Here is a 13,750-nt window from a genome sequence, read left to right as displayed (position 1 = left end):
AATTCAATCCATGAACTGAAATAATGGAAATCTGCAGGACCCATGGATCAGCCAGAGAAAAGTAGCCGATGAGTAGTCTCGTTTAATTTCGCCTTTTGTCCGTTTTAAGAGTAGTTTTAGTATGACGGAGGTCTGTGAGGGTTTTAGTGAAAAGGAGGGCGGTATAGCTAATTGTTTTATTTAGCTAGCAAGCTAGCGCTGGAGCTCTGGTATGTTAGCTTTTGTGCTAGCAGGCTAGGAGAGATCAGGGGGAGGGGAGAGTTCCTTTGCTTTGAAATTGTTTCAGATCAGCTAGCTTGTATTAGCATTAGCTCACCAGGGACTAAGCTTTTGGGGTGAAGTTTTTTAGTTTTCGAGCACGTATTTTTCACTGCGTATATAACTTTTCTTTTGTTTGGTTAGTCTTTGTGGTCTCCATGTCATGTTAACGTAGACTATTTAATGTTCAGATTATGTAGCAGCAAGCTTGCGGCTAACCAGATCAGACAATACATTTCAAATAGGATTGATGAATCGAATCGCTAGAAGCTTACAGTTGACGCTATCTGACTGCCTGTCTAACGTTAGCTTAGCTATCAGGCTAGTGGTGGCTAGCGCCGGTTAGAAGTTGTCTGTTTGACTAGCGGTGGCTAGCTCCAGCTAGCAAGTTGATCAGCGCTTTAACGGGATAATTACAACTAAACATCGCCTCGCCAGTGAGTTAAGAAGATCATCTCTTGCCCCCGATGGTGATTGAGACAATGGACTTTAACGTTACGACCACGCAGTGAAAGGATGAGTTCGTGCTTTGTACCAAACGGGGCCAGTTTGGAGGATTGCCACTCCAACCTCTTCTGCCTGGTAAGACTCTCTGCGCTAGCTAGCGTTAGCTGTGATACTGAGAGGCCAGAAAGCCATTTTGGCTAATCAGGCAACAAGCTTTGTAACGTCAGTTGCAGACTGGCGTGAAGGCATCGGGCCTGCAACTTGCAAATCGTGATCAAGCTAACTTTCATAACAGGGACATCACACACTGCAGGGCTATTGTATTAAACAGTTGCACATAAATAAGTCAGGATCGCGTCATTACACTGCCTTAGTTACACAGATATCAGAGCAGCTTCTATGTGTAACAAGATGGTAACGGGTCAGGAGGATTACAGGCAACTTACAAAAACATCATGATTTTCTCACGTAAAAGTGAGGCTGCCTTATTTAGTTATATTTGAAGTTGTCACATAGTTGGAATTAATATTTTAATAACTATTATAATTTCAGAGAAACTAGCTGTGGTGCATCACTCTATCTGCTGAGTAAATTTCTTAATGACAGTTGTATTTTCAGTCATGCTTTTGGTGTCACATGTTTAGTGTTGCACAATCTTCACGTCAGCAAAACTAACTTTTTCATTTAAAGTGATTTTCTGTATGACAGATCATGCAGCCTTCAGCTTCACATTACTCTGTGTTTGTGTGCAGAGGAAGAACCACACGTCTAGTTATGCAGTCAAAAAAAGATGATTTGTTCAACTCTGTGTTAATGCTCACCTTTTTTTTTTCTGATTTTAGGCTGATTTGACCGGAATAAAATGGCGGCGATTCGTGTGGCAAGGACCCACCTCTTCGCCCATCCTTTTCCCTGTGACCGAGGAGGACCCTATCCTGTGTAGTTTCAGCCGATGCCTGGCGGCAGACGTGCTGAGTGTGTGGAGAAGGCACCACGCCCCGGGTCGCAGAGAGCTCTGGCTCTTCTGGTGGGGAGATGACCCCAGTTTTGCCGAGCTAATCCACAATGAGCTTTCAAGTAAGTGGAAACAACATGTTCAGGTTCTCTGAAGGTTCAGTGATAATTTGTGAATCTTCAAAGGTCTAAATGGTCAAATGATAACAAATGTGACACTACTATTACATGATCCCTGAATCATACATGCTACACAATAAGTTCTGCACTTTTAAATTCAAACTGTCTCGTGATTGAAGGAAATACTAATATGTTGATGTTTTGAACAGATTTGTTCTTGTGCTGCTGAGCTGACAGAAAGTTGCAGGGAGAACTGGCTCATTTGTGGAGACTGTTCAAGTTTCAACTTGTTTTAGTGTTTGATCACAATGCCAGTAACTGTGAACTGTGGCAAAATGCTGTAATGCAGCTTTAATGATCCAAAGTCTGATGATAATATGATGTGATAGCCAAAGCAAATTGTGGCTAACATGTCTTTTAAAGACTGTAAAGCCTTTTGGAATTTGTTGGCTCTCAGCCACAGTGGTATTAGATTGAAAGAAAAAAGCAAGCAGTTAACATCCCATTTACCTGATGTCTTGATTTTTCTACTTTTTATGTCTTCACAACTACAACCAAATACCTCTAGAAAGCTGCTGCACTTCTATCTCATATGTTTGGGAGGGTCATGTGAGTCTCCTGGGGCAACACAATCTGGCAACATTTTCACAAATGTGAGCCAAAGTCCAAAGAAAGATGCAAAATGTAGCTCGGGGTTGGAAACGTACATATTCTTGGTTATAATTAAAAAGACTGAGGGGTGCTGGTTGCCTAGTGTTTGTCTATGTGCCATATTCAGAGGCTGTTATCCTTGAAGCAGACAGTCTGTGATCAAATCCAGCCTGTGGCTTATTTACCACTTGTCACTCCCTGCTCTCTCTCCACAGTTTCCATCTAAATCCCCTTTCCTATCGACAATTAAAACATAAAAGAAAACGTAAATAAAGAAAAGTAAATGTAAAAAAAAACAACATGGTTGAATCATGCAGCATTTTAAAGAATCCAAAGATTGGATTTCACCTGCAAAACTAATTCAGAAATGATCTCTGACTGTATGGGAAATGTTCTCATACACTTGTCATTTAGTTTAAAACCAGGGCAGGGTTCCTTTAGTGTTATTTTGCATGCACGTATTGCATAAAAATCAATGACACATATTATAACTAGAGAAGCACTCAGAGAACCCAGGCCTCTGCCATTAGCCCTATCTGCCAATAGTACAGAATCCTTTAAAAAAATTGAATCCAGACGGTGATCCGGATCACTCCCAAAATCTAACCAGTCCTTCCCTATGCCATTTGTGACATTTCCTGAAAATTTCATCAAAATCTGTCCCCAACTTTTTGAGTTATGTTGCTAACAAACAAACTAACAAACAAACTAACAAACAAACGAACACCCTGCCAATCACATAACCTCCTTGGCGGAGGTAATAAACTTGAGGCAGCATTCTTATTCAGCCACAAGTTCATGGTTTAATGCTTTGGTTCCAAACATGGGAATGTTGGCTTTGCCTGCTTTGAGATTATCAAGATTATATTTGCACAGATGTATGTTGGCCAACCAAAATTTTCTGGAAAATTTATACCACCATCTCTTGGATGAATAGGTGTACCTAGGCCCTTTCTGTTTGAATATAACATACAAAATGTAAGCATCTATATCAGGAAAGGGCTTGGCAACCACTGACTTCATATGTCTTCCTTGTTCCAGGTGAGGAGGATGGTGAGTGGGAGAGTGGCCTGTCCTACGAGTGTCGAACGCTCCTGTTTAAGGCCATCCACAACCTTCTGGAGCGCTGTCTCATGAACCGTGGCTTCGTTCGCATCGGCAAGTGGTTTGTTAAGCCATACCAGAAGGAAGAGAAGACCATAAATAAAAGGTACGTCTTGCTTCTGATAGGCTACGAAATACGCGAGTGAAACTGCATAAAACGTTAAGTTCTGGCTCAAACAAGCGGACTGGGTTTTGTTTAACCATTATCTGTTGTATAGCTACAGCTACACGAGCTTGCTGTCAGCTGCTAAATGTTGATCTGGTTCTCTTTAAACAGATATACTCTTTCACTCACATTAGACCTGTCATTCCTTTGTCAGCTGTTGTGAATGAATCACTTAAAACACTTGGCAATACAATCCTCTCAGTAAGGGCGAGTTTAAAAAGGTCAGAGGTCAGGAAAACTTATTCAGAAGTCATAAACAAGGTTTAGTTGGCTAAATTTTGGGCATAAATAATAATAGCTTTTCAGTTTTTCCTGAAAAAGTGAAATGAGGGAAGTCTTAAATTTGCATTTAATTTATTGTACACATTAAATAAGCAATGTCTACTTAAGGCACATGGGAAAAGTTTTTCACATTGTTTCAAAGAGACTCCAAGTTTTATGTCTGTATATTAGAGGTGTAATGGTTGACAGGGGTCACGGTTCGGTTCATACCTTGGTTTCTGGGTCACGGTTTAGTATGGGTTTGGTTCATCAGTAAAAAAAAAGTAGCAATAAGTCCTGAATTAGTAGGTGTAATTCAAGGTTTTCATTCATTAGTGTAAGCTGACAGTGATGTAGCTTACAGTTTGATGCTTCTAGTGTGAGACCTACCTGTGATATCTGGTACAACCTGTGGTGTAATAAAGAGAATAAACATTTACAAAAAAGATGCAAAATAAAAAGCAACACAGAATTGAATAGTCTACTTGTCTCTAGAATGATAAAATTACTACAACACAATGATGAAAATAAAATGTGTTTTTCAGAATTTTTAAGGTATCATTTATGATTTAGGTGTGCCTTGACGCAGTCACATAGCTGTTAGTAAACAGTATATTAAAGGCTATATGTAGAGGTACAGAACACTGGCTAAAGAGTGCATTTCTTGTCAAATCATGACTCATGTTCATCAATTAGGGATTGCAGATTAGCTCATGTAAACACAGGCTGGGATTATGTAATTGAGTCTATGCAGAGCGCCTAAATACAAACTTTGATCCACTGCTCTCTACTTCTGCACATCTGTGTATAGCCTTTAAAATGTATTTTTGTTGCTAAAGTCCTCGACCCCCTCTGCTTTTAGACCCAGACGCTTTTTTAAAACACTGCTGAGAAGTTGTTTGAAGGAAGAAAAAGCTGGCAGGTCTTGCTGCTCCTCTACTACTGCACCCTTAGTTAGGCTTTCTTCCTTGGGTGTTTTGTTTTCCTCTGCCTTCCTCTTCTTTGTTGGTTGTTTAAAAGCTGTTAGCTTACAGTTACAAGTGTTACTGCCACCTATGTTGGCCGGTAATTTCTGCATTTGTGGATGCCCCTTTTTCTCCGTACAGACCAGAGACTTAAGAAAGAGTTCAGACGTATTAGTTGTGGGACTACATAAACTGAACCCTGACAAATACAAACACGGTTACATCCCTAGTTTTGCCTGACTCCATTGCTCTGTTCCACTGATGTCGGTCCTGGTTTGATGCTGTACAGAAAAATGCAGTTTTAATGAGAAATGTGTGGAAGAAGGGTGGTTTGGAGTTGTTTGGTGCCAGCAGGAAACGACGACACAAGATGGAATATATGCTAAAAAACATTCTTGTTATGGACCATGGGGGCAGACCCAGAAAGGGCTGAGGTACTGTGGGTCCCACAGAATTTGTCAACATGAGCAAGCACCAGCCATTCAAATCAAATGAAGAGAAAGGATGCACCATTCCCTAGTGGAAAACACGCAGTCGTTCTCCTGTGGTTAGAAAAACTTAATCTTAGTGAGTGTGCATTTGTGTGTATTCGTGGTCCACTGATTGCAACCCCCTCCAAAATGTTAACCATGTTTTTGGGTTCTTAAGCATTTTTGTCAAGATCTTAAAAAGTTTTAAATTTGAATCATGTTTTGAAAAGCTGAAAGATGCAGTTAGTGATTAAATTTTAAGTTCCAGCTTTTAGTATGGATGTTTTAATACCAAACAATGTTTTTGATTGATACAGCAGCAAAGCAAGGTATGATGCATCAGTCTTTGCTGAGAGGCTGAACACTGGTCACTGATCAGTGTTTATATGTGGTGTTTGTCAGTGTACGGCTATAACAGTTGAAGAAACAAAGATACTCGTGTCTGTAACATGCAACTGTTGTGTATATAGTTGCTGCTATATTAGGAAATTCCCTTGTTTTTAATTAGACTTTTTGCTTTCCAATAATATTTCCTGCACTCTTATTTTTAAAATTCCCATTTGATAATTTGCTGAAGAAATTGTGCTGTGTTGAGGTAGGTTCATGCTTTCCCAGGAATCAGACTTCATATCCATCATAAGAAATAAGCAAGAAGAAAAACTGATTTGACCCCTTAAAGGTTTTTTTTACTTGGTAATTCTGCTAAAATTCCCAGTAATACTGCATTGACAACCAGATCCATGTTGCTCTGAGTCATCCTGCAGCTACCAGAGAAGATGATCTGATTCCTGGAATTGAGTCAGATGTAATAATGTGATGGAGTATTACAGGATTATTACAATTTGGTAATTGCATCATCAGCGTTGCACATATTTAAACTAGTTTCACACATGGAAATCGTGAAATAAAAGTCACTCAGCATGTTTAGACAGAAACATAATATCACAGACTTCAACATCTTATTGACTTAAAATTCGTCATGTTGTTGTTGCTGTTTGTAAAAATACAAACTTGAGGTGAACCAGCAGCACATAAATAGCCGTACTGTTTAGCGCAGACTCCTGCACAGCTGTATATCTTTTCCTCTGCTCAAAACGGCGGTGACATACATTTAGCTCACTCCTGAATGAAGTGGGTCGGTGTATCCTGGAGTTCCCTAACAAGCTAATTTGAGCCTTTGCGTTTTGGCTGACTTGTGTTTGATGCACAGCCCCCCTCTGGCTCAGCTCCTTCTGGCAGCTCGGTTGATGCCTTCACAGATTTAAAGCAGCTTTTATAACAGAGTTGTTGCATAGAAAAGGAGGTTGTTTCTTGCTTACTTGTGTTTTACTTTTTTCAATGAAGATGTCTACAAGTGTGTGTCAGAGGCAGCGGTGCAACACCTCTAACAGAAGCGTCTGGCAGCCTAGCTGTCGCCTGCCCTCTCTGGCTGGTAAACAGGGCAGTCTTTGGAAAATGCTGAGTGTGCACTGTGGTTTTACAGCAACCATGTCAACAAGTACTATTTTAGTTCATTTAGCCGCCTGGTCTTCCAGAAGTAGTTAGGGAATAAATCAGGATATTGTTTTAACATTTCAGGACTGTAATAATCTCTCCTGGGTATTTTTGACTTTGTGTTGGGAGGAGGTATGATGGAGAATGTAACTGTGGAGGAACAGAGTGTGTATTATGAGCAGCATCAGATTGGAGATATTAGTGGTCTTCATTTGTCTGCTCATCATCTGTGGAAGCAAAAGGATTTTCACAGTACAATAATTTAAAACTTAAACAGTAAAAATGATAAATAAGGAATGTGAAATAAAATTGGTCTGATACTAGTATCAGCAACTAGCTTACAAAGTTAATTATCTGTTTCGCCAGCTCTAAAGATTTCTTCCACTATTTGCAACCGATATATTGGCTGTATGCATGATACATTTGTTGAGTTTTAGTCAGGACCAAAAGATCTACTTCAGATTAAGTCTTTTTCTTTGTTCATCCTCATTCCTTATACTTCACAGCAGTGGTTCTTAAGCGGTCAGGCAACAAGAGCCATCACCTCCTTAACAGGAGCTGCAACCCACATTTGTAAAAATTTCCAACCATTAAAATTTATTCGCTGAAAGATGCAGTTTTAACCCTGAAATGCACAAAACATTAATAAACGAAGAGACGGGACAAAAAAACACTGTATCACAGAGGGACCTACATGCATGCGTCTTATTTTACTCCAAGACAAGATGGAAATTGTATTATTTCTTGAGGAAACTCCTTGCTTTCTTGGGTACTTGGCTTTGTTATCAAAATACCACAAAAAAACAACAACAAAAGAGAAATCTTCAATCAAATACTGGAATTTACTTTTTGTCATAGGAAAACCCAAAAATCACATGTAAGAATTTTCCAAAGTTGTTCATCCCTGCAAACAATGTCATCAGTACTACAGAAACAAGTATATTGTAATGTCCTCTGTAGGGCTGAGGGATTCCTCAAATTATTCAGGCGATTCGAATCAAAAAATTCCTCGAGGCAAATTATCTGCCTCAAGGCTTCGCTTAAATCACTCATGTATTCATATACGCCTGTGCTGTAAGCTTGGACATTGTGTGCTGTGTGTTGCATGGTGTGCTGTGTTTCACACTATTTGTGTGGCACAATACACTTGTTTTCACTGTTACTATAACGTAACATGCATGATACGAGGCCTGAAAATCACGAAGGAAGAGAAGTTGATGAAGTGATGCTTATAGGCATGCATCCCGCATTTTTACGCAGCCACTGGTCACGCCTTTATAGCAAATATGGCACTACGCCTGCACCGGTGAGCCTACACAGAGCTCCGAGTTGATCTCGCCTGCATGATTCGCTGGTGTGAGACAGCGCTCAGTTTGTGTCTGCAGACTTCAGGGAAATTCATAAACTTCTCTGACTGACCCGACAGTTTTACAGAAAACAGTCAGGCGTCACGATTAAAGTCCTGTTTTGGTGCTTTCCCTCCTTCTCTCTCTCTCTCTCTCTCTCTCTCTCTCTCTCTCTCTCTCTCTCCCTCTCTCCCCCTCGCTCTCTGTCGTGCATACATTATATATTTAATTATAAATTATTTGAATTCAATGTACTGACCTCTTGATTGCAGCATATTTTTCAAAAAGTTTCAGCATCCATAAATTAAATCCATAAATGAGCCAAAAAGTACAGGGTGTGTGTGGGGTCTTATAGTAGTATTAAAAGTTGATAAGTCAATTTAGCGAAATTAAGGCTTTAAAAAGTATTAGGGTATTATCATAGAGTATTATGAGGGCAGTTTTAATAAAGTAATAAAAAGTGTTACATTTTATGTCGGATTTTCTGTGTATACCCTGAAATAAATGTGATTGTGTTTCAAAACATGGTATCAAAAAAACATATAAATGTTTGTAGCCTTATAAGTTTCCTCTGCCACCACACATCTTCTTAAGCCTCTATTGCCCTTTGCAACAAGTAATGAAGAGTGCACAAAAAAACCTGAATACCCACTTAGTTTTATACATGTGCAGCTTTTTAATGCCTGTCGGTGGGCTTATGATAACAGTGTTTTTGTTCATTCTTCTGTCCGCAGTGAGCACCTCTCTTGTGCTTTCACCTTCTTTGTACATGGCGACAGCAACGTGTGCACAAGTGTGGAGATCGCCCAACATCAGCCTCTTCAGCGACTAAGCGAGGAGCATCTGAGCCTCGCCCAGCAGAGCTCCAGCCCACTGCAAGGTAGGAATTCACCAGCTTTGAACCAATATCCTGGATTTAATTTTGATACATTTTCCTCTGGTATTGCTTGTTGAGCTATGCTAAATATGTTTCTGTGAATCCTCTATGCTCTTCAGTCATCCTGAGCCCGTACGGCCTAAATGGAACCCTCACTGGTCAGGCTTTTAAGATGTCAGATCACCCCACTCAGAAGCTCATAGAAGAGTGGAGGCAGTTTTATCCCATCAGCCCCAATCCCAAGGAGGTCCAGGAGGACAAGATGGAGGATACAGACTGGGAGGACGACTCCCTCGCGGCTGTGGAGGTTCTCGTCGGTAAGGCATCATACTGCTTCTAAAAACCTTAAATGATTTTCTGGAAGCTTGTTAAAAAACAAATATCTAGTATCTTCCACCACTCAAGTCTGATTTATGCTCCTGCGTCGCGTCGATGGCGTAGCTACGCGTAGCTACGCGTAGCCCTCTGCGTCGATGTGGACCCCTACGCCATAGCCTGATGCGCACCTCCAAATAATCCTAACTACGTGGCACGGTGCAAGGGCTGTGATTGGTCCGCTCAAAACATAATTTCTTCACCCGTTCTCAGCCTCGACTCGTTGCTTGCGCTTCAACATTTGCAACAAAAGAATTTGTTCGTCGATATTAATGAGCTCCAACTCCAAACACAACCGCTCCACCTCGGTTGCCATGACCAAAAGATAAACAAGGATTCGGATGTGACCTCTCTGAACCACACACACAGCCACACCCGCCTAGCGGCATGGCGGTGAATTGCAGAGCGACATGTTCCCTCGACGCAGAACTTCGAATGGTCAACGCTGTCGATGCGACGCAGAAGCATAAATCAGGCTTAAGAGTAAAAGATATTTCAGACCGAACCAAACGGTAATAATATGTTTTGAATAATGTCGTATTTCAAACTTAATTAAAGGGCTCCAAGCGAACTGTCTTTTTGTGCATAAAAGTTCCCTAAAGGTTAGGATGAGCTGTGCTTCTCTGCTTTTTAACTGCTATTTTAACCATGCTTGTTTTGTTGCAGCGGGTGTAAGGATGGTTTACCCCTCCTGCCTGGTGCTCCTCCCCCTGTCCGACCTCCCTGCTGTTGTCCCCCAAGGTACAGCCAACCCCTCAGGGAGCCTGTGCGGTGCCCAGCAGGGTCAGGCTGTTCACAGGGATCCTGCCATGTCCTCAGTCACTCTGACTCCTCCAACATCACCAGAGGAGGCTCAGACTGGTAAGACTCTGAGCTGCACGTGAGATCTAACAGTCTTATTTCATTGAGAGTCAGTGTACTTACTTTTTGGCTTTTCCTCTCTACTAGATTATCAGCCTGCTCAGAGGTGGCTCAAGTTGTCCTCTGCATCCGATGGCTTCAGCTCTAACAACACTCTTCATGGGGGTAAAATCCCTCGCAGGCTTGCCGGCCAGATGGTTGAGTCTGTGTGGCAGGAGTACAACATTAACCGCACAGGGCACAAGTATGTTCTTTCTCATGTCTTCTACAGTTAGCGTGCAATGCTAGATAAATGGCTCTGTTCTGACTCAGAAACTGTTCTCTCCTTATGTTAACAGAAGGAAGTTTACTACATTGACCAATGGCACCTGTGAGGAAGAGCCTGACAAAACTGGACTTTGGGATTTTGTGGAGCCAGCTCATAGGGCGCACTGTAACTGCTCAAGGTATGTTCAACGGGTTGCGTGTAGATTTTTGGTATTTATTTGTAAAGAGCATCCTGTAAGCAATTTTTTCTCCCTTTAGACATAAGAATCAGAAACAGCGATCCAGCAGCACCTCAGGACACACGCCTTCATCAGGCCAACCACCCCAAATGACCCCCAAACACAAGCTGGGCGAGAAGCTTGAGAAGGCAGAGAAGCAGCAGAAGAGGCCACAGACGCCTTTTCACCACCGCAACTCTGTGAGCGAGGAGCAGTCCATGGAGCCGCAGACACAGAGGCTTTGTCTGCGACCACAGGAGGAAGGCTCATATCCCAGCCTGCACCATGTCGACACAGTGCCCTCCAAAGCACCCACACTGCACACACACGGCCCCCCTGCAGACCTCGTAGGTTCCCCGCCCCCGCCTCCTCTCAGCCCGCACCCCTGCGATCAAGTAGAGGGCGATGTGACTCCAGGTGGCATGAAGAGCTCGTCTACGCCCATCCACCAACCGTTCTACCCGCCGTCGGTGGAGCCCTGTCTGCTGCCACAGAAGGGCTCGTCTGAGGAGCCTCAACCAGAGAACATGCCTCTGCCTTTCCCTCCAAACTACAATGAAACTTTAGAACCTACCGTCTTTGTTGGCTCAGCCATCAACCCTAATGAAGACTCCACCCACAACCCCTGGAAGTATTTCAACCTGCCAAGAAAGAAGGCATCCAACTTCCAGACGCCGCAGCTACCTGTAGATAAAATGCGAGACGACTCTGGTGGAGCTGTAGGGGCAGAGACTGTAGTGTCTGTCACTGAGTGAGTATTAATTTACTTATAATCTCATCTGCCTGGTTTTTATGAACAGTTAACATTTATTCAACTCATGTCTTTCCTTTCCAGGTCAATGTCTGCCTCCACACATAAGCTGAAAGTGTCTGAGGAGCTGGTGAACACTTACACTCAGCGGAGAAACAGCCATCTAATGTCTGCCATGGGTGACGGAGAACAGAGTGAGGAGCCAGACCCTTATGCATTCGTTGAGGGAGATGACGAGTTCACCTTTACTGATAAAAAAGACAAACCTGGAGCTGAAAAAGAGAACAACAAAAAACACAAGGTGGGTACCAGATAATGGCTTGTATCTGACCTAAAATCTTGTTGTAACACAGGATTTCTCCTTTGAATCCAATTCCTGTGAAATATTGTCAAAGGAAGTGGATATTGTCATTGTCATATCTGACAGGAACCTCCGCTTTTAAAAGTTTTCAGTGTTATGAAAAACGCATGCAATACCTCTCTAAGAAATATTTTCTTTTCAAAGGCATTCAGGAAAAATCACATAAATGATCCTCCAAATATTAAGGAAAACTTTGACATCCACTCAAAGTTTGGTGTCAAATCTTTGTTTGAATATTGTGCTAATTTATAGCAAATGCAACCAGAAAGGGGCAGCACTAGACCATCTCCTTGCTATGTCATTTACAGAAACTCAAATGAATCCACCACATGCACCCAGCAGCATTTGGCAAAATAACAGTGATGAGGAAAAACCTCCTTAACGGGCAGACATCGATTAGCACCAGACTCACGTTGAACAGCGTGCTGCTGAGACTGTTGGGCTTACAGAAAGAGAAATGGATGGAGACAAACAGAAACTAACATCAACACAATTGATTTATGGCTTCAGTGCCAGTAATGTTTGTCAAAGTATGTGTGTTATCAGCAGGAATGCCAAACAGGGTTACTGCAGATCCTTGAAAAGTCTTAGTCGTACATTACATATGTGAAATTTAAGGCCTTAAAAAGTCTCATTTTTACCAGTGAGAGGTCTTAAATTTTAGAAGGCACTTTGCCGAAGACATGTCCTTCTCCAACTTCTGTTTTCTAGCCAAGCTGGTACGATTTTAAACATCATCCTCCTCTAACTGTTGCATGAATGTTATCCAGAATTCAGTGTTAGATTTTCTACATTTCCTGGTGGAGGATCCCATAGCCCTCTGTGATTTTTATCTGATTCTTTTTATCTGATTCACTGAGATTAAATACCCTCTGGAAAGTGGAAGTGGGCATTGCTGTTTAAAAAAAAACATCTATAGCCACTTGCAGGATGCAATCCATTGTTTGCATGGAGCATTTTCAGACGTCTACGTGAGTGATTGCTGTGCTTCTTCTTTCTTCTTCTTGGCAGATCTGCAAACCATACAAGCAAACAGTCACCTACTGTGCTTTTGTGTGCATATGCAAGCATGCTGGGCATAGAACGATGTAACTGATGTGGACCGGTTGGGTAGAGGGGAGGAGGGAGCGGTACAAAGTAACCACGACTAATGTGAAAATGCCACACCAGATGCCATGAGCAGATGTAGTTTTACAAAAGCAGACAAAATTTCATCATATTCAACTCAGTGATATATTGGCAAATTAAATTAGATTTTTACAGTCAGATCAGTGTAGTCATTTAAATGTGTCCCACAAAGTCAACTTGTAAACAAAAAGAACACTCCAAAAATAAGCTCTATGCCTCATTCATTTTGAGAAAAAGTTTGATAACCACTGTCTTACACCTAAATTATGCCATCATCCATCAGTTTTGTAGTATGGGTAAAATAAATATATCTGTGTTTCTATAATGACCAAAATCCTGTGATTGTTTTCTTTTTTGACACAGGGCGATGAAGGATCTGGGAGTTCAGGAGATGGTAAGAGTAATTTCTCCTAAAGTTTACCTCCTATATTCTGCACACATTGAATCAAATATTTTGGCCTTGTTGTCTAATCTATGCTCTACTCTCAATCATGTTTGTGCTGCAGATGGTCAGGGTCCTTCAGGTAATAAACCTTCAGCGTCAACCAGCCTCATTCATGAGAACGACTTAGCCGTGTCCTACAGCGACCTGGATAAAATCTTCAATTCAGATGAAGATGAGCTGACAGTAAGTTCACCAGCTGTTGGTGTAGGCCAGTAAAGTCTGTTGAAATGA

General features: G+C 41.7%; 1 protein-coding gene across 1 annotated transcript in view; it reads left to right on the top strand.

Moving 5' to 3' along the window:
* The first annotated feature begins 8 nt into the window (after positions 1–8).
* Positions 9–13,750, top strand: part of LOC121518383 (mediator of RNA polymerase II transcription subunit 13-like) — a 29,453-nt gene continuing 15,711 nt past the window's right edge. Inside the window, exons 1-12 of the mRNA XM_041800660.1 lie at positions 9–840; positions 1,548–1,782; positions 3,472–3,640; positions 8,971–9,116; positions 9,233–9,430; positions 10,155–10,349; positions 10,437–10,593; positions 10,688–10,795; positions 10,875–11,585; positions 11,670–11,886; positions 13,438–13,468; positions 13,581–13,702. Of these exons, the coding sequence (XP_041656594.1) occupies positions 775–840; positions 1,548–1,782; positions 3,472–3,640; positions 8,971–9,116; positions 9,233–9,430; positions 10,155–10,349; positions 10,437–10,593; positions 10,688–10,795; positions 10,875–11,585; positions 11,670–11,886; positions 13,438–13,468; positions 13,581–13,702 (2,355 nt within the window). The 5' untranslated portion in view covers positions 9–774. The remainder of the gene's footprint in view (positions 841–1,547; positions 1,783–3,471; positions 3,641–8,970; positions 9,117–9,232; positions 9,431–10,154; positions 10,350–10,436; positions 10,594–10,687; positions 10,796–10,874; positions 11,586–11,669; positions 11,887–13,437; positions 13,469–13,580; positions 13,703–13,750) is intronic.

Source organism: Cheilinus undulatus, linkage group 2 (assembly GCF_018320785.1).
Source record: "Cheilinus undulatus linkage group 2, ASM1832078v1, whole genome shotgun sequence".
NCBI classification, from domain to species: domain Eukaryota; kingdom Metazoa; phylum Chordata; class Actinopteri; order Labriformes; family Labridae; genus Cheilinus; species Cheilinus undulatus.
The sequence above is the reverse complement of the archived record's forward strand: the minus strand, read 5'-3'. Positions and strand labels throughout refer to the sequence as shown.